At 42.4% G+C, this 19,304-nt stretch overlaps 1 protein-coding gene across 1 annotated transcript; it reads right to left on the bottom strand.

Moving 5' to 3' along the window:
* Positions 1-6,897: 6,897 nt before the first annotated feature.
* fbxl4 (F-box and leucine rich repeat protein 4) lies at positions 6,898-19,022 on the bottom strand. Its single transcript, XM_005807504.2, has 9 exons — positions 18,911-19,022; positions 16,400-17,037; positions 14,999-15,335; positions 13,298-13,542; positions 12,948-13,161; positions 10,226-10,297; positions 9,217-9,341; positions 8,939-9,126; positions 6,898-8,000 (listed from the first exon to the last, which is right to left on the bottom strand). The coding sequence occupies exons 2-9, from the start codon at positions 16,894-16,896 to the stop codon at positions 7,837-7,839; spliced, it is 1,842 nt and encodes a 613-aa protein (XP_005807561.1). The 5' UTR covers positions 16,897-17,037; positions 18,911-19,022; the 3' UTR covers positions 6,898-7,836.
* Positions 19,023-19,304: the final 282 nt, after the last annotated feature.

Here is a 19,304-nt window from a genome sequence, read left to right as displayed (position 1 = left end):
GTTGGGCCCTGGGAGGTTTGGCATGGCTGAAATCTGATCACATAAAATCTACAGAGACTCGAGCTTTTTCACCATTTATGACCACAAACCTGAATGAATTTCATTAGGATTTAATAGATGGTCATTTGTGACGTGAAAGGAAAAAGATACCTGCACCTTTCGCGTTTGTGTTCAGTCCCGTTTAAAATCTTTCTCTGCAGTTCCATCTAGATGGATGATTCCACCAGCTTCACTCATCGAGAGAGAGAGAAACGTTTGTCCATTTTTTTCTTACAGAAAATCTCACTCCAATGGGATGGACAGCATTTATTCAAGTCCTGCCAGATTCTCAACTGATTGCAGGTCTGGACTTTGACTGGGCCATTTTAACTCATGAATTCGCTTGTATCTAAACCCTTTTTCGCTATGTTGCTGTCCTGATGGAAGCTGAGCCTCCAGCAGGTCGTCTTTCAGGATCGAACTCCCAATGACAAGCATTCCCACAGCATAATGCTGCCCCCACCATGTTTTACTGTGAGAATGGTAATGGTTGAGGGTGATATGCAAAATTTTTAATTTAAAGCGTCTCATGTCTTTCTTCGTGTCACTCATTCCGGCAGGTAAGATTTAAGGTAAGCTAGTTATGCTAATTGCGTTCCTGTCCTGGTATTCACTAATTGGTCGGAGTGGATTTTATTTTTAGGGGTATCAGAGTAAAGGGCGGTGAACACAAACACAAAAAGTCACTTTTTTAATATAAATGACAACATATTTATGTCTCTTCTGCTTTATGATTATTATTTATTACTTTGTGTTGGTCCATCAGCTAAAATTCTGGTTAAAAAAACAAACAAACAAAAAAAACAAAACTAAATTTTGTGATTGCAATGTGAGAAAATATATTTAAAAATCAGGTGAAGTGAAAACCTTTACGAGGTACTTTACATTTGAGCAAAATTTACTTTAAGTGAACTTTACTTTGCCGGTCTCTGTGTGTGTGGGACCCTAACGACCTCTGACCTCATGTCACATAAAAACCTCCGCAAACACGAACACCATTTCACTGTGTTTTGTTAAAACTTTATTCTTAACTATGTCAATGTTGAGTCAATATATTTATATGTTGGGGTTTTTTTTTCCAAAAATGTAGAGGGATGAAGGGAATACGGCACATCACGCTTCAGCTAATTTTCTAAAGGAAGCTATCTTTGAGAAAGAGAAACTAATTCCTTCTAATATCGATGTCTGAGGGTCACAAGTTGTTTTGCTTAAAGAGGCGGCGTGACCAAATCTCTCCTTTCAGTAAAATCCTTTTTTTTTTTCTTTCTAGAAGGCAGCAAACAAAGACGCGTTGTTTCGAGCCTCCACGGGCTTTTATGAGACAAGCGATCCTGATCCTGAGCGACACTGTTCATCTCTTCACTGAGAGTCGGATTGGATCTGCGAGCAGCCTCTGCGCGCCGTCGCCTGTTTACAGTAATTATACGGCAGTATCACAGTCAGACTGAGGCGCGTGCAAATGAGAACGGTTTCTCCTCGCCGACTTGGTCATGGCGAAGGAAAGCTGCACACGGATTTCTGGGCTTAAGTGGATTTGAGAAACCGAGCTCTGACATTCTCGATATCCTGGATTTAAAAACAAAAAAAGAAGAAGAAAAAAAAAACACAGACATATCAAAACATAATAAGCTTTAGACACGACAGTGCGAGCTGTCAGGGATGTCTTCATTATTAGAGCCTGAGCTGGGGGAAACTAGAGAAGGGACGCCAAGCCGCATAATGACAGGTATCACAGGGAGGCCTCCCTCAGGCAGGCCTGAGGAGAGGAGTCCCACTGCAACATCCTGCAAGACGAGGCCGGTCCTCCCGCTCTGCCTGGCAGGGGACGCTGCCGGAGGCACAGCCAAACACACAAAACTAAAACGCAAGGAGCTGCAAAAGTTTGTGGTGCCACCCCAACACTTCCCTGGTTTACACACCAGCTGTTGTTATCACCAATGAGGAACACTTATAACTTTAAAGTGCCTCAACTGTGGCTCTTTGGTAGAGTAGTTGTCTTGCGATCGGAAGGTTGTAGGTTCGATTCCAGCTTCCTCCTGCCACATGTCGATGTGCCTCTGGGCAAGGCACTTAACCCCAAATTGCCTACCGATCTGCGAATCGGTGTATAAATGTGTGTGTTTGTGAATGTGACTCTAGTGTAAAGCGCTTTGAGTTGTCAAAATGACTGGAAAAGCGCAATATAAGTTCAGTCCATTTGTAAAAGTAAACCCTTTAACTTTTCTACATTGTGTGACATTAAAACGTAAACATCAGTGCGACTTGAAATAGGCCAAAATGACACAATGATGATACCCCATGTGACAAGTGGGGTATACATTTGTGTTCAATCACTTTTGGTAGTGAGGTTTCACTGTCAAGTAAAATATTTAGTTTGGAGTTAAACATTTAGTTTGAAGCTAATCACTTAGCTCACTACCTAAATATTTAGTTTGGAGCCAAGTGTTTAGCTGGCTAACAATACAGATTGAAGCTAAACATTTAGTTTTAAGCTAAATATTTAGCTATCTAGCCAACTAAAGATTTAGTTGAGAGCTAACCACTTAGCGGACTAAATTAACATTTATTTTGAAGCAAAATATTTTGCTCGCTAAATATTTAGTTTGGAGCTAAGTGCTTTGTTTGCTCACTTAATTTGCGAACAAATATATTTTGAAGCTAAATATTTAGCTTGAAGCTACATGTTGAGCTCTCTAAACTAAACATTTAGGTAGGTCAGCTAACTTAATATTTAATTTAGAGCTAAGTATTTAGCTGGCTAAAGATTTATTTTGAACTAAATATTTAGTTCTAAAGAGCAGCTACAAGTCTTTGACTTGTGTATATTCATGAATATGCTTTCATCTAAACCTTTCCAGATTAAGGACACAAGAAGCCTTCCAATTATTATATGTGAAAAAAATATTCCCAAAAAAATCACATTGCTAACTTTGTATTGTGGTCTATCACATAAGATCCCAGTGAAATTTGTAGCTGCGCTCTGACAAAAGGTGAAAAAGTTCCAGTGGTGTGAACACTTCTACAAGTTGCTGTGTGTCCCCAGTGCCGATGCGTCCTGCTCTCATCTGAGAGCTCTACAACCACAAATAAAAGACTCAACTAATTGCTATGGATCCCCTGGGTACTACATCAGCCTCATAGAGGAGTGTGACAGCGAGAAATCAAGCCGTAGCTGCATGGCGAGAAGCCGCCATGAATCACGTTGCGCTCAGCCGCGGAGTTAGGAGCTGAGGAATAATCATTGGGGAGGCAGTCCAAATTAATACTTCAGCTGAGGCCGCTTCGTTCTCCGTCATTAGGGCACATTACAGGGCCACAATATACATCATTAAACCAGGCATAAACAATTCATTAAAAGGCCGTTAAGAAGACAAGCTAATGTCACTTCTCCCTCTGGTATTAATAGACTGTAAAATGGCAGAGGGGTTAAGGCAAAAAGGATCATTCCGCTACAGCTACCCAGTCAGTCATCCTGAATATCCCTGAGCTGAGCTACCGATCACAACGCGATGAAGAGATACGTTTACATTTGCTTTGGCAGCATTGGTGTTCTGAAGTTAAAAAAACATCTTTGCAGGAATGAAGCCACTTTGTTTTCTGGTTTCTTCATAATATCTGTGATCAAAACAAAGACTGTGAGGATTAATGGAAGCCACGACGCGTCAGTCAGCAGCTCTCCAGTTTATTCAAACCATCGAGCCGGTGAAGCACACAACCTTCTTCCACAACCACCACGCACGGTGCAAATGTTGATCACACGTGACATGAGAGGGTCATTAGCTGTACACTGTAGACATCCAATGTGTTCTTACAGGGATACTTTAATTCACATCTACTTGAAATGATACACTTGAGTTTGGGGGGTATTAAATGAAGGGGGAAAAAAGTTATCAAAATAACTGACTTCACCTGTAAAGGTTAAATGTGAGGTTTTCAACCAACCACCCTAATAAACCTGGGAAAAATATCGTTAACTGTTGGACAAAATGTTTTACCAGGACAAGAACTGGGTTGGTTCTTCTTCTGCTTACTTTAAAGGTACAGAAGAAGGGAAAACCTTAACACCGGAACCGGAAGTGGGAGTCAGGTGTAAAAAGCCTTGAAATAAATTCACTTTTTTTTTCAGATCCAGTATTTAATTTTAGTACATTTATTCAATGATGGGGGAATGATTAAAAAAAAATATTTATTGGCATCGATCTGCAGGTGGGGGTCGTTTGCTCTGGTGGTTACTGGTCAATGCCAGGTTGCCAGGGCAACACAGAGGCACACAGGACAAACAACCAACTCAACCTTACAGACTGTTGAAGGAAGCCGGAGTACCCAGAGAGAACACCCGGCTGCTGACACCTTAACTTCATCATTTTCAAATATTAAACATTTTGATCACTTGAATTTTTTTTTTCAGTCTTTTTCAAGTCATTTCTTGGACGACTACCTTTTTTTTTTACTTTTACGTGAGTAAAAATATGTAGTAGTGCTACTCTTTAGTACAATTTTCAGGTATACGGATGTTATCTGTATGCAAACCAGTTGTCTGGGAGAGAGGCAAGAAAAAAAAAAGGACTTTCTGGATGTTTCAGCAGCACAGCAGCAGACAATCCATAAAACAAAGATCTGAAAAATCCTTCCCAAAGTTAAGCGCGGCGTTGGATCTCCGATGTTTCTCCTCCAAAAGCCACAATGATCTTGATAGAGTGCAAAGTATTATGGATACAATCGTCTATCAATGAATTGAAAACGTGTTTTTAACCCGATACAGATAAAAAAATATTCAACCAAATCAACGCAGAACTTATTCGAAGGCTTTTTGCACATCTTTAACGACAAATGTAGCCAGCAGTGTTTACAGAGTGAACTCAGCTGGACTGCGCACCGCACAGGAAAGTATAAATAAATGTCATTTTTGCATATTAATTTTCATGGCTGATGCGCGGCGCTCGGAGCGCTCGGACCCCGCCCAGGGCCCCGATTCAGCAGGACACTGTGAATTCCTTTGGCTGGAGGGGCTTCAGAGCGACAATCTAAACTCAACCACGCAACATTCAAACGGGACAATAAGGCACAGATATTTACGACTACCAGGTCCTTCGAAGAAAAGTTCAAGTTTTCTTACTGAAAAAAAAGAGTGGGGGGAATAAAACCACTTCTCAAGCTCACTCTCCCAAAGTTTCAGTCACTGAAATAAATAATCGGCAGAGTTTTCTAAACAACATCAACATACGTTTCTGCTTTCTTTACATTAGTGACTGTTGTTGTTAAAGCTGACTCAGTCTACTGTAAGTTACAGTACAGCTGTCCTTTGATTGTAAAGTAACTTGCATTATTAAAGAAAAACAACAACAATATGATGCTAAAGTACATTTTGCTATGTACAGAATGGATAAGCCCTGAGTTTGATACACGTTGACAAACCGTCCTTGGTTTAAAAGGGCAGGGCTCCTTCACAACCATGACCTTCATTTTATTGACATCACGAGGAAACGTTATCGGTGATGAATTCTCAAGGGGGGGGACGTTAGAAATCGCCCCTGCTGAAGAAGCTAAATATTCAGAGAGTCTGAAATCCATGTACGTACACGGAAAGTTTAATGGAAGGAAAAGGAAGCGGTAGAAAAAGGAGCACCAAACAAGGCCCGACTGAAGGTCTGAATCTTTATTGTAATGGTATAACGGTAGCGGAAAACAGAAAAAAAAAAAAAAAAAAAAAAATCTGATCGTTTGGTTGAACCAAGAAGATTCCATTTAAATCAACAGCTTTATGTTTGTGTTCTTTCTCTACCACTTTTACTTCCAACCAGTTCAACTTTCAAATTGATGCCAGTGGATTTTTCAACTCTGCTTGAGTTTTACATTTTAAAAGAAAAAAATACATAGAGAAAGTTTGATCATGTTCTTTTCTATCAGTATTTGCCCCCCTGCAGACTTGTTCACTTTTCTTTTGTTTGTTTTTTTTGTTTTTCTGTCACTTTAACCCCCCCCCCCCCCCCCGCCCATCATCATCAAATAAATGTTACTGTTGTAAATAAAAATTTCATTAATTCATTAAGAGAAGCTATTCAAAACTACATGGTCTCATGTAACATAAAATCCCTGTGAATTTAGGAAATATTCTGACTTCGAACCATCAGACATGGTAGCAGCAGTATGATGCTGTGGGTCTGTTTTCTGCTTCAGGTCCTTGACGACCTTTGCTGCAACGTGACAGACTCTTCTTTCTGCCTGGAAACATGACCAAATCTTACTAAGTCCACCTCTGAATGTTTTCAAAAACAAACCAAAAAAATTTGATGGTTTTGTTTTTGTCAGAATCCGAAATTTCTCCACGTTGACGTAAAAAAGGATCACGGCTGGAATCAGCGAAAAGGCTCACACAAATAAGACTGGCTTTCTATTTACTCCAGTTATTTGATATTAACGTTTGTCTAATGGTCTGAAGAAGAAGAAAAAGAAATCAAGAAAAGACGGGAAATCTGTAAGGGGGCAAATACTTTTCCAATGAGCAACAAGGTCGCTGATTGCTTCTTTTTTTCAGCATAAAATCCTAAATGAATCTGCAGCGATCCCTCTCCCTCTGATTCAACCTTTCAGCCTGAGGCAACACAGAAGCAGGAAGTGTGAACCCGACTATGATGGGCGTTAGCAGAAAGACGCTCATATGCTGCATGTTCTCAGCTTAAAACACACCAATCCTGTTTTATTATTATTATTATTATCATTAATATGACTTTTTTTTTTCTCCGAAGAGTTTTTGCGGCGCTAGTGGCTCGTATTTTTTTCAACAGTAGGCAGACAGGAAGGGGGGGTGAGGAGAGGGGGAAGACATGCGGCAAAGGTCGTCGGGACCGGGAGTCGAACCCGCGATGTCCGCGTCAAGGACTAAAGCCTCCAAACGTGGGGCGTGCTAACCACGTGCCACCACAGCACGCCCCATTACTATTATTATTCGTTTCCCTCCTGCTAGGGTTTAACTAAAAGGCCGATAACATCTCACTGTGGTCCAAGTACTTGATAATAAAATTCTAAGTTGATTTTCAGTAAATTATATCAATTTATTTTTTTTAAAAAAAGGAGAAAAGGGGCATAAGCAATAAATAAACTAACAAACTGTTGCCTAAGTCTGCTTCTAAATACAAGAAACAAGGTGCTTTTTTTGAGGACCTCAAAATTGTTGTCTTTATTTCACAAATGAACATAAATTATGCAGTTTTTTTGTTTGTTTGTTTTCTACAAACAAACAACTGCTTAAAACACAATTCCTGGTTATTCTGAAAACCATCGCAGCAACCAGGAGTGGTACGCTGTGAAACTGAGAACATTTGCACCCGATCATTCTGACAAGGCACTAAAAAGAAACACCTGGGTTGTGTTACTGTGATTGAAATAAAAGAAGTTGTTTTTAACAGGTTTTGTTCACCTAAGCAAGCAGCACGATGCACGGATGTCGCTTCCTTCTCGTGCCGCTCGTCGCTCCGAGTTTCTCGTCCTTTTGGTGTTTGGCGATACAAACAAACAAAAAAAAAAAAACCTAGACGTTGAGTGTCAGATTAAGAGAAGAGCTCAACAACCCTGATTCGGAGCGCGGAGCAAAATAACAAAGAAGGTTTGTCATGTCGTACAGTCTGAAGGCCGGCTGCTTGTCCGTTCAGTCAAAGTCCCAAGAATCTCTCTGACGACGTCCGACCCCTACGAGGACGTTAGCTCCTCCCGGCGTTCGGCGTGACTCGGACCCGTCGCGGAGCCAGAACCCGCTGGTGAACCTCTCGCCGGTCGTGACGCCTCTCGGCCGGCGTGGGGTCACTGAGTAAAACTTTTCTTGATGGCCACGCCGGGGAAGAGGCTAGAGAGTTCCTGGACCGCCCGGGTGTCCACCTGTGAGCAGAAGGAGACGTCCAGCAGGACAAGCCGAGGACACGACTGGAGGAGCTTCTTGAGAGACGCAGCGCTCACCAACCGTGTTCCTGACGGTGAAAAAATAAATGAATAAAGCAAAAGACTTTGAAATCCAAAACTATGAGCTAATTTTAAATGAAACTGAAGTTACTTAGTTCACAGATTAATGTGCAACTGGATTTATCATCATCAACCTTTCCATCTTACATTTTTAATGCATTCATACGCCTTAAACCTTCTTACGCGATAGCAAATTTAGCTGGACGATAAATCGTCCCAGAAGTTATCGAAACAAACAACAATGCTGTTGTTTTGAGACCATGTTCAACACAATTAACTGAATTATTTTCGAAATTGCAAAAAAAAAATCTCTAGCTTAGTGGGATTTTATGCGAACGTCCCTTTTTTTGAAACCACAAGTTTATATGCACCCAAATAAACCTCACTGTCTGAAGATAAATCGCACCTCACTTCTCTTGTTTTAGGTCAGTCAGAATGACCTAAATTAATTCTATTTGCTAAATAAAGAATGAGAGAGATTTTTTTTATTGTCTTCAAATCAGAAGTTTACATACCTTTCCTCAGAATTTGGTAGAGTTGCCTTTGATCTGTATGAGTTGGGTCAAAGGTTTGGGTTTCTTTCCACTAGTGTGTGTGTGTGCAGATACTCTCAGTTGGGCTGCAGCTGCTAACTAAATACATTTTGCACCGTGTACTTTCCAGTGATGTTAAACCGCTATATTATACATGCATATATGTTTGTTGTTGTGGTTTCTCCGTTTTGTTTTCTCTCTTTCTGCAGGTCTAGAGGCAGACTGTCACATTCTATCTATGCTTCTTTCTCTCTTCTACTCCTCTTTTCCTTTAGACCTTTTCTCCCTTTCTTTTCTCGTCTCCGTGTCCATTACATTTGAAACAAGCCCAAAGCAATTAACTTTAAAAAAAATTAATAAAATCAAAACAGGGTGATGTGCAACGTTAGTAGCTGTCCAAACACAAAGCGTACCCAGTATGTCGAGGTGCTGCAGCGCCGGGCAGCCCGCGGCCAGCTCCTCTATGTCCGAGTCGCAGACGGTGCGGTTGGCGGTGAGGAAGAGCTTCCTCAGGCGGGGCAGGCTGCGGGCGAGCTGCTGGAAGCAGCCGGTGCTGCTCTGCAGGGTGGGACACCAGCCCAGGTCCAACTCCTCCAACGTCCTGAGCCGCCGCAGAACGTCAAACTGTAAGGTGCCGTTGCTCCGGGGTACGCGCAGCGCTCTAAGCGTGGTGTCGTGCTGCGTTGCTTACCTGCAGCCGGTAACGAGCTCGGCCAGGCCTCGGTCCGTCAGGTTCCTGCAGCGCCACAGGTCCAGAGAGCACAGGGAGCGGCAACGAGTGGCCAGCATGCTGGCAACCACATCATAGTCCTCAATCTGCAGAGACAGACGGACGTCGACTCTGATCATCTCCTCAGGTGTGTGCAGTAGGAATGTAAAACTGTAGTTTGGAACTTTTATTTTTAAAAATCAGCTCTTACTATGTTGTAATAATACTGTGAAAAAATATGTGACAAAAAAAAGGAGCTCCTCTGCCTCCTCCCAGCACTTACTGCAGAAACACACCACTAAGTGAGAAATAACTTAGTGGTGTTCAAAGCCAAGAGGAGTGTGTATGTGCTGCTCACACCCTCCTAATTTCTCTCTGCTACGCTACAGCTGGTTCAACACAACAACGCCTGCCACAACCGGATGCTAAAGCTGGTTAGCATTCATTCTATGACGATGGTGAAACAGTTTTCCCGGAACAGTAAGTTGTTGCTCCACCGTTAGCACATTTAGCAGCATGTATACAAGAATTATTGACAACATTAAGCCCCTCCTGCTGGCTCTGACTGGTAGCTCATCTGACTCATATGAAATTCTCACAACATGGTGACAGTTTTAACAAATATGGGGGGAAAAAACCCTTTTGTTATAAAAGTTACATACTGCAGCTTTAACAAATTCTGCTGGATCATACATTATCTTTAATTTTTCAAAGAACATTTGACACTGAACCTGGAAGATATTTTAATCACTCTGGTAAATCTTATTTGCAAAATAGTTCAGATTCAGTTAGATTGGATAGAAACTGACTGAATACTGCTTTTCAAGTTTTACCACAGACTACAAATTGATTTCAGGTCTCATGACCTAAATCAGCATGGTTTCTTATCTTGGAATCTCTGTTTTACTTTAATCCAATATATTTTGGGTCTAAAAAAGTGGCTCTCAGAAGCACATTTACAGCTTTTTATTTGATTTGTTTTTTTTCTTACCCTCACACAACTCCCCAGGTTGAGATGTCTGATCTCAGGGCAGAAGGTCAGGATGCTGAGGATGGCTGTTTGCTACAGAGAGAACATAAGAAAAGAAAGGAAAAACACAAATAAAACAACAAAAAAAGAAAAAGCAGAAAAAAGTAAGAGGCAATTTTAAGAGGCGGTTTTATGTGTTTTCCAGCCACATAGTGTCATTTTAGCACACAATCAAGCAACTGTGTTACCTTCAATTGTTATTAAAATGCTACATTTATCAAACATGACTTAAAGAAATGCTACTTTGTGATTTAACATCTTGAAATTGGGCCTCTGTCTCTTTGAAAACTCCTGCTATTTCTGGATCTCCGCCTTCAGGAAGTCATCGCAACACGGCTCCTCTATTAACCCTTTAGCAACGTTTTTACCAGTGTTGCACTGAGAAGTGGCTCCCATAATGAGCTCAGCAGATGTTCAGTTCCACCAGGTGTTTGCTAATTGCTGCTGGCTAGTCTGAAGGAGCTGAGTGGGGGACAAACCCTCCGTGACGTGGAAGTTTGGCAGCCACAGCTCAGAGGAGGAGCTTCGTCCTAGCAGGCGGCGCTAGGTCCAATCAGGCGTTTTGCTCAGCTGAATGGTTGCCATGGAGATTAAATTCATGCATGTTTGCATGAAAGAATCAAGGCAACACTCCAGGTATGTTTTTGATGAGGGAATGACATGACAACATGATGTAAAGCTTAAAAAAAAGGATACATTTATATGATACTGCCCCTTTAAATGTGAAAATGATGACAAAACATCACATCTAAATCGCAGCGTTGCATTCTGCTGAGTCAGTCATGTCATCTGACCTTCCTTCAAACAGAACGTCTGTCTTCCCAATCAACATCTGAAGGAATTTAATAAAGCCCAGGAGATCAGTTCTACGCACTGCGAAGCGAGCCGAGGACGGAGCCTTCTCCTGTGGCGCTGCGGCGCGCGCCCAGATATGGAAATTCAACACGCCGATTGCCAACACGTGTACATCTGTGGCAGGAGAAAGTGTCAAGAGATGAAAGTGAAAGCCTCTTGTGAGTGCGTGCGTGCGCCGAACTCAGTCTGGCATCTTTATAAACGCCTTTCTCTCTCTCTCTCTGCGGTGAGCTACTCATTTAATTAGAGCGCTGACAGGGTAATGACAGCTGAGATGTCAGAATCCCCCCATCCCCCGTCAGGCAGACACACAGCTCTCACTGTCTGTCCGCGGCGTAAACAACCTGCGGCGCACGGCCCGGCTCCACCGCAGAAACCGCTCTGTCTATAGCGCGCCGAAAACGCCGAGGCGCGACACGAAAACAACGCTCCTTGGACGTGCCCGCACCTGAACGCACGCCCCGCGGACCCGGAGCTGACACGGAGCGTACGCAGCGAGCAACACGAGCCATCAGATAAGAAGCCGGATCGTTTTACGACAAATAATCTGATAGTTTTATTAAAGCCGTACTGTACGTGTTTTGTTATTGGCGGGGCGTACAGGAGGCAGCGATACCTCAAGAGGTTTAAAGGTGAACCTGTTAAGTGAGAGACACTTACAAGAAAGCAGAGGTGGGAATAAAAACAGGAACTACTTTCATCTAAAAGATTTGCTAAAAGCCTTTTGATAAATGTATGTGTAACTGCAGTAGTAGCAAACAATTGAACCACATGAACAAATAATCGATTGTACCCCAACCAGTTCTTACATTGTAATGAACATTCATATTTTTCTTATTATTTTACTAATTACAGTACAATGTTTAACAGGTTTAACACTGTGGCCAGTAACTAGAATGTCAAACTTTTCAAAAAGTCAACACGCTCTCAGAATGCTAAGGCTAGTTAGCATAACCACCGACGATAGCAGATCAACAGTTTTCCTGAAATAGTAAGTTGTTCATCCTCCACTGACACATTTAGCAGCGCATACACGAGCGTGACTGACAGGAGCTAAGACACTCCTCCAGGCTCTGATTGGCTGTTCCTGACCGGGAGTCTCTTCAAACAGCAATAGTAGCTCGGGGTGGAAGTGGAGGACATCCATCTTTATACAGATTATCTGTCTCATGTTACACTTTGACGACATGGTGATAGTTTTAAAGAAAATATGTGAAGAAACAAATTTTTATAAAACTTACACACTCCAGCTTTAACAGGAGCCTTGGTTTGCTGAGACTACAAATTCAGCTTTTACGCAGCAGTATGTTAAAACTCTTCCTAAGGGTCAGCTTGAAGTACGGAGGAGGATCCGTTGTGCTTTGGATCTGTTTCTGTACTGAAATCCTTCAGAACCTAAAAATAAACTCTGAAATATGAAGTTATATTAAGTAAACATTGGGTGTTTTTTGCTGGCAGTGAATCTGTGTACACCCCAACCTTGTAAAATGTTACATGAGAATACTAAGAGCTTTCTTATGGCAAGAGACTGTGGCTGCACAAAGTATTAACTTTGCCAACATCTAAGCCACAAGTGAATTAAATGTGGTTTCACAGTTTTTTTCAGAATAACTGAATAAAACTTCCATTTATTCTAAGACTTTTTACACATCTTTACTGGGGGTGAAGAGGACATAAAGGAAACCACAAAGACTCAAAACGAAAGCAAATGCTTGAATGGTTTCTTAAGTGAAGGATTTGCCAAATTAAGTCTCGGTTTTTCTGAAAAACGCTCAGTAACAGTGGGCCTTCTACATGTTGTTGCAGTCCACAGGTGACCAACACCTACCTCTATCTTGGTGCGGTAGAGCACCAGCCTGCGGAGGAGTGAGAGTTTGGAGATGTGCGTGAAGGCCCGCGGGTGGAGGCGGTCGCACGACGACAAGTTGAGCTCCTGCAGTTTGGGGCAGGCCTGGGCGATGACCTCAAGACACGGCTCATTCAGGAAGTGACAACACGACAACTCCAGGCACACCAGGCTGAGGCCGCGGGCCTTCATGAAACTAAAGGGGAAAAAAAACAGAACAACCTTCTTAATCTGGACTTAGAATATTTGTCTGCCGTTCTGCCAACTTTAAAACTGTTCGTCCTTGCGAGTCTTTTTTTTTTTTTTTCCCCCCGAGGTCGTTTTAGTCTGACCTGCTGAAGCCCGTCAGGGTGAGAGCGCCGCGGCTGCCCGTCCAAGACAGGTTGAGCCTCTGGAGGAGGGTGCAGCGGCTCTGCAGGTGTCCCAGGGAGGCGTCACTCAGCTGGGCCCAGTATGGCTGCAGGCTCAGCTGGGTGTACTGCAGCGGGTCGCAGCAGTGCTGGTGCAGCAGCTTGCAGGTCTGGGCCAGACGGCAGAGGTCAGGCAGGGTCAGGTGGCTCAGAATCAGCTGGATGAGCTGAGGACGGCAAGACCGGGAGGGGGGAGAGAGAAGGGTCAGGAAAGGAGAGGCGAGGAAAAGCGAAAACTCTTTTTAAGTGACGGTAAAAAGCTGAAGGATAATAAGTAGAAGTGTGTAGCGTAGATTAATGCTTCCTCTCTATGTAGGAGAGATCTAAACGGCTCTGATGTTCCGCTCTGTGTTTGTGTTGCCTCTCTCGCAGACAAAGAGCGATTGGCCCCGCGCGAGTGTGTCGCGGCGGACCAACAACGTGCCGCGTTCTGGCCCGGTGTCGGCTGACGGATAATAGCTGTATTGTGTTTCGGAGGCGGGTACGCGGCGGTGTGTGAGGACCGCCTTTAATGGCAGCGGTTTGGCGCGCAGATGGGACGAGCGCCACAGGCGTTTTCTTGAAGCGTGCCGCAGACAACGTGACGCGAGGTCGGCCTGTTTGGACGAGGACGGCGCCCCAACACGTTAATGTGTTTGTGAGGAATGCAGGAACATGGGAGAGTATTTGTAAAACTTTTAACTTTTTAATCCTTTTGGTCACAAACCTCAGTGTGTCTTATTGTTGTGCCACCTGACAGAACAACAGAGTAGAGCGTGATACGGGAATCCCCACACCATAATTCTGCCACCATCGTGTTTCGTAACAGGCAACGTGTTTTCCACTAATGATGCATGAAGTTACGAAAACATGTTGGTAAATGTTGTTAGCAAGGTATGATTTGTAATAAATAAACAAATCAACCGATCAGTGTTTGTGTTATTGCAAACAGAGATTCTAAATTAGCGACTCCAGCAACAAGAATGCAGTTAACCTCATCATTTCAGCATGATTTAATTGGAAAAGTTGCCTTTCTCTGCATCTGTTGCTGTGAAAATCAAACACTTTAGTTGAAGTTTCTAAGTGACTTTATCAAAGAACATTAAAGGGACAGCATCATGCATTTTCCAGGCACACAGTGCAAATTTATAGCACAATCAAGTAACCATGTTACCTTCAGTTGTTATAAAAATGCTATAAATATAAAACATGACTTAAAAGAAATTTGTCTTTGTGATTTAATGTCTTGAAATCGGGCCTCTGTCTCTTTAAAAACTCCTGCTCTTTCTGAAACTAATTCTTCGGGAAGTCATCACAACATGGCTCCTATTAACCCTTTAGCAAAATTTTATCAGCGTTGCCTGAGAAGTGGCTCCTATAATGAGCTCAGCAAATGCGCAGTAACATCGGGTGTTTGCTAATTGCTGCTGGCTAGTCTGAAGGAGCTGGAATGCTGGAGCCCGGCTTGGAAACTGCAGCTCAGAGGAGGAGCTTCATCCTCCTTGGTTTGTTTTTGAACAACATTGTAACATGATGAAAAGCTCAACAAAGTCGATGTTACATAACGCTGCCCCTTTAACATTAAGGTTCCTTTGACGTTCGTGCTTTGCTCGGCGCCCTGCAGTGTGTTTATTCCGCCGTCACCTCATATGGCAGTTTGTCAAAGTAGCCGTTGGCCGTCCTCTGCTGCTTGCCGTCTCCTCCTGGTCTGAAAGGACCGCCGCCGTCAGGCATCTCGTCCTCGCTGTCGCTCAAGTCGCTTATGTCGATAAGAGGCATCTTATAAAGTGCGAGCATGGGCCTCTCCTTCACCCCGCGGAGGATGACGGCGTCCAGCTCGGTGTAGTACTCCAGCAGGGAGCTGTTGACCTCCAGGCGGAGCAGATTGGTGGGGAAGTTGATGTGCTTGATTTTCGGGGAGAACCGTCGAGACTGTGGGGTCAGCGCTTTGGTGGGCTTTCCTGACCACAACACCTCCCACCTGGACAACAGACAGCACACATAGCATCGCACAAGGTTTTACGGGCTGATTAGGGTTAATGATTGCGTGTTAAAGGATGTTAGCATGAGAAGTTGGTTTGTTGCTTCTGCTTACTGAATGTATTATTAAACACAAATTAATCAATTAATTGAAAGATAAATTAAAATTAGCTCAATAATTTGCAAGCTGATCATTAAACCTTCTTTGAAGGTCAATTTTGTTTAAAGTAAAATCATAATCCATAATCCATAATCCAAAATTATGGTTTCGTTTGTGGGTTTTTTTTCCCTCTTGTTTATTGATTTTTGTTGTCATGTTTTATTTTGAATATTAAAAGTTTTTTTAAGTTCAAGTGTTAGTTGTTCTTTACAAACTTACGTTTATTTCTCTCTGAGAGAGAAAACTTGCATTATTATGTAATTGTCAACAGTGATGGCATAGTTACTTTGAAAAAGTAACTTTAATCGGATTACTGATTAGTCCTTGAAAAAGTGACTGAGTTAGATTACCGATTACTTGATTTGGAAAGTAACTAAGTTACATTATGTTTTTTCTAGAAAATGTCTGGGATTAATCTCAAAATTTCTGAGTTTGTTCTCCTAGGAAATGTTCCGCTTTTCAAACTTTGAAATTTTCTTGCTTTTTCTAGAACATTTCTGACTCAGAAATTTCTACTATAATCTGAGAAATGTTCTATAAAAAAACAAGGATTTTTTTTTTGTTTCAAATGTCAAAAAAGTTCAACTTTTGCAACTTTTCAAAAGTTGAAAATGTTCAAAAAACTCTGAAATTTCCATGTTTTTTCTTGAATATTTCTGAAATTAATCTCAAAATGACAGTTTTTTCTAGAAAATTTCTCACATTTCAAACTCAGAAAAATTCCTTGTTTTTTTTTTGTTTGTTTGTTTTCCAGAAAATGTTGAAGCTTTTTGGTTGAAATTTACTCCTCTTTTTTTCCTCCCCTATCCACAATGGCCAACGTTTGCCATGCTAGTGCAGGAACCCTGTTCTAGTTATTGCTGATGGAAGTTGCTTCAGGATGTCATCACTGGGGGGGCTGTTACCTGACATCAGTAGGCGGGCGTTGGGAGAACGGGTTGTGGGAGCAGGCCAGGATTTGGACGATGGCTCCAGGATAATAAGTCTCAAACACCTCCACCGCCGTGGGGTAGACGGGCTTCTCAAAGCCCAGCTCGATGTAATCCTGACTGTAGAAGCCGTCGGGGGTCCGGCGGAACGCTAAGGGAGCGCTGGCGCACTGTTCCCACCACTTCCCGTAGGCTCTGAACACGGCCGTCTGCGTGAAGTCCCCCGAGCTGGGGTAAACGTTGGGGATCCCGGCCAGGTTCCACATGGTGTAGGACATGCTGTTCTCACTGCCATAGTGGGAGCTGAAGTCCAGAACCTCCATGGCGTACTGCTCCACCACCACACTGACCGGCAGCACCGCCCGCTGGCCCGACTCCACGGCACGCCGGCTGGTCAGTGCCTCGCCTCGAGTCCCGCTCCTGGAGCGCCGCCGCAGACATATATAGTAAAACATGCTCAAGAGGGTTAACATAGGGAACTCTGGGAGCGGCGGGGGCAGAGGGGGGAAAGACGGAGGCTAGACGAAGGGAGAGCCTCCGGCTACGGGTAGCGCATTGTCTCGAGGGCTGGGGACGGACAAAACGCAAGCTAGCGGCCCGGCTGCATGCATGACCTGTGGGGTTAGGCAGAGACAAACACATCCATGAGTGGGACGAGGAAACATTAAGTCTGACACAGCACAGAGTACAACAGCTGTCAATCACACTAAATACACAAAGTGCCTTGTAAAAGTATTTACACTCAACTTTTTCCCCATGTGTCAGGTTACAGCTACATGCTTCAATGCCTTTTACAGGGAAAGTTGTGAAAACTTGAAACAACTGGAAAATCTGTGGGGGGTTATTTGTATTCAAATCCCTTTTAGTTTGATACACCAAAATAAAATCCAGTGATCTGATTAATCCATTTAAAAAGCAAATAAAAAATTAGTTGATAACACATCAGATTTGCCAACATCTTGAATGATAAGTACCTTCTTCTAATCCAACCACTGAACTATTTGTGTTTTTGCCGTCTGGATGAAGGATTGGTTTCAGCGATTTCTTATAACTTTTATAATAATTGTGTTGTAGTTTTCTTCATTTACTGTTTGTACTGATTGTACTTCTGAACAAAATTTGTGTAGCAAAGTTATTCTAACCTACTTTTGTGGAACCTTGTTTTTAGCGAGACATATTACTGATCATCGAAGGACAGCAGATGAAAGATAGCCGTTTGGCTAATTATGGACCATGTGCAGAAATGTTCAAGTGTTATCCAGGCACAGAGTGCCATTTTATAGCACAATCAAGTAACTATGTTACCTTCAGTTGTTAGAAAAATGCTACAAATATCGCATATGACGTAAAAAAAATCTGATGTTGTAATTTAACGCCTTGAAATTGGGCCTCTGTCTCTATAGAAACACCTGCTCTTTCAGAAACTCCACCTTCAGGAAGTCATCAAAACATCATATATTAACACTTAAACAACTTTTTCACTGAGAAGTAGCTTGCTCAGATCCTCCACCAGGTGTGTGCTAGTTGCTACTGGCTGAGGAACTGAGTGGAGTTGAAGGGGGAAGCAAAACTAGACAAGTCCAAGCCTAAAGAAAAGTAATGAGAATAAAAACATTTATCTACCTAAACTAACAGGCTATGCAAGGAGAATAGCCCAAAGGCCCATAGAAGCTTTGGAGGAGCTGCACAGCCCAGGAGAATCTGAAGAAGTCATTGTTGAACAAAAATGAGCTCCATTTAGAGTGAAAATACATAAAACTTTGGGACCAAATGAGGAAAAGTTTAGGCGGTGTAAATACTTTTGCTAGACACTCAACTGCATTATATAGACTTTATCTTAAATCAGTCACAAATACAAAGTTGTCCTTGCTTAAAGAGCAGCCTACAACGGGCAGGTCGGTCTGTCATCAGTGACCACCATGTTGGAGGTTTGTTGACAGGTACAATCAGCAGCCAAGCTGTCTGACGTCTATGTAGGTCAATCAGCAGCACCACTATTCGGGAGAATATCTGAGCGACTGTCAGCTTTAGTTAAAGTTTAACTTTCGACCTTACACAAACTCTGATATATTTTTTATTTTAGGATCCAAGATAAAATAAACAAAAAAAATCTTTGGGGGAAGGGCTTGTATTAGACAGCAGTGGTGTAATTAAAGTTGTTAAAAGGTAAGAATATTTCTAAACATGAAACAAGGAACTTGCCCAAAAACTCGTCTGGTTTTGTAAATGGAAAATCCCCACTCTGTCAGTAGTATATGTCCAGCAGACAGTTTTCTGTAAAACTTCAGTTACGTGACACTAAAACGTGAATTTTGTTTGGTGACATTAAACAAGCAGCAGTTTTTTCTGTCAGAGGTGGCTAATGTTAAATAGCTGGGGTTAGCTAACATTCAGACAAGCTGAGCTGTCAAACATGAACCGCTGGCTTCCGCTTGGCAGCTTTAACAGCAAAACACACAAAAACAAATGAACAGGAAGTCAATTTACGGCAAACGAAGATCGATATGTCCATTCATGGGAATGTATCTTCTTCTTTTCATCAGCTGTAGCTGGATATTTCAGTCCGCTAAATACGTTCCTGTCGCTTAGCTCGTGTTGCCTTCAGTGACCAGCAGGACAACGCATTAAGTCACGAAGAGTGCACTAAATCCAACTAGAAAATGTCGTGTTTTTAATATAACCATAAACAAATCACAGATTAAATTTACTTTAAATTTGTATAATTAAATATTAGGTACCCGTGATAACTTCAGTAGAAATGCTTCGTTCTCCTCCTTGTAACATCTTCACCGCTGCAATGAATTACTTTTGCTTAAAGAAAAAATAAACCAAAACGAAAAGACTAGCGAGTATCGTTTGAACCGGTATCATCAAACGCTAC

This window comes from Xiphophorus maculatus, chromosome 3 (assembly GCF_002775205.1).
Source record: "Xiphophorus maculatus strain JP 163 A chromosome 3, X_maculatus-5.0-male, whole genome shotgun sequence".
In the NCBI taxonomy this organism is placed as follows: Eukaryota; Metazoa; Chordata; class Actinopteri; order Cyprinodontiformes; family Poeciliidae; genus Xiphophorus; species Xiphophorus maculatus.
This window is presented reverse-complemented; position numbering and strand designations above follow the sequence as displayed.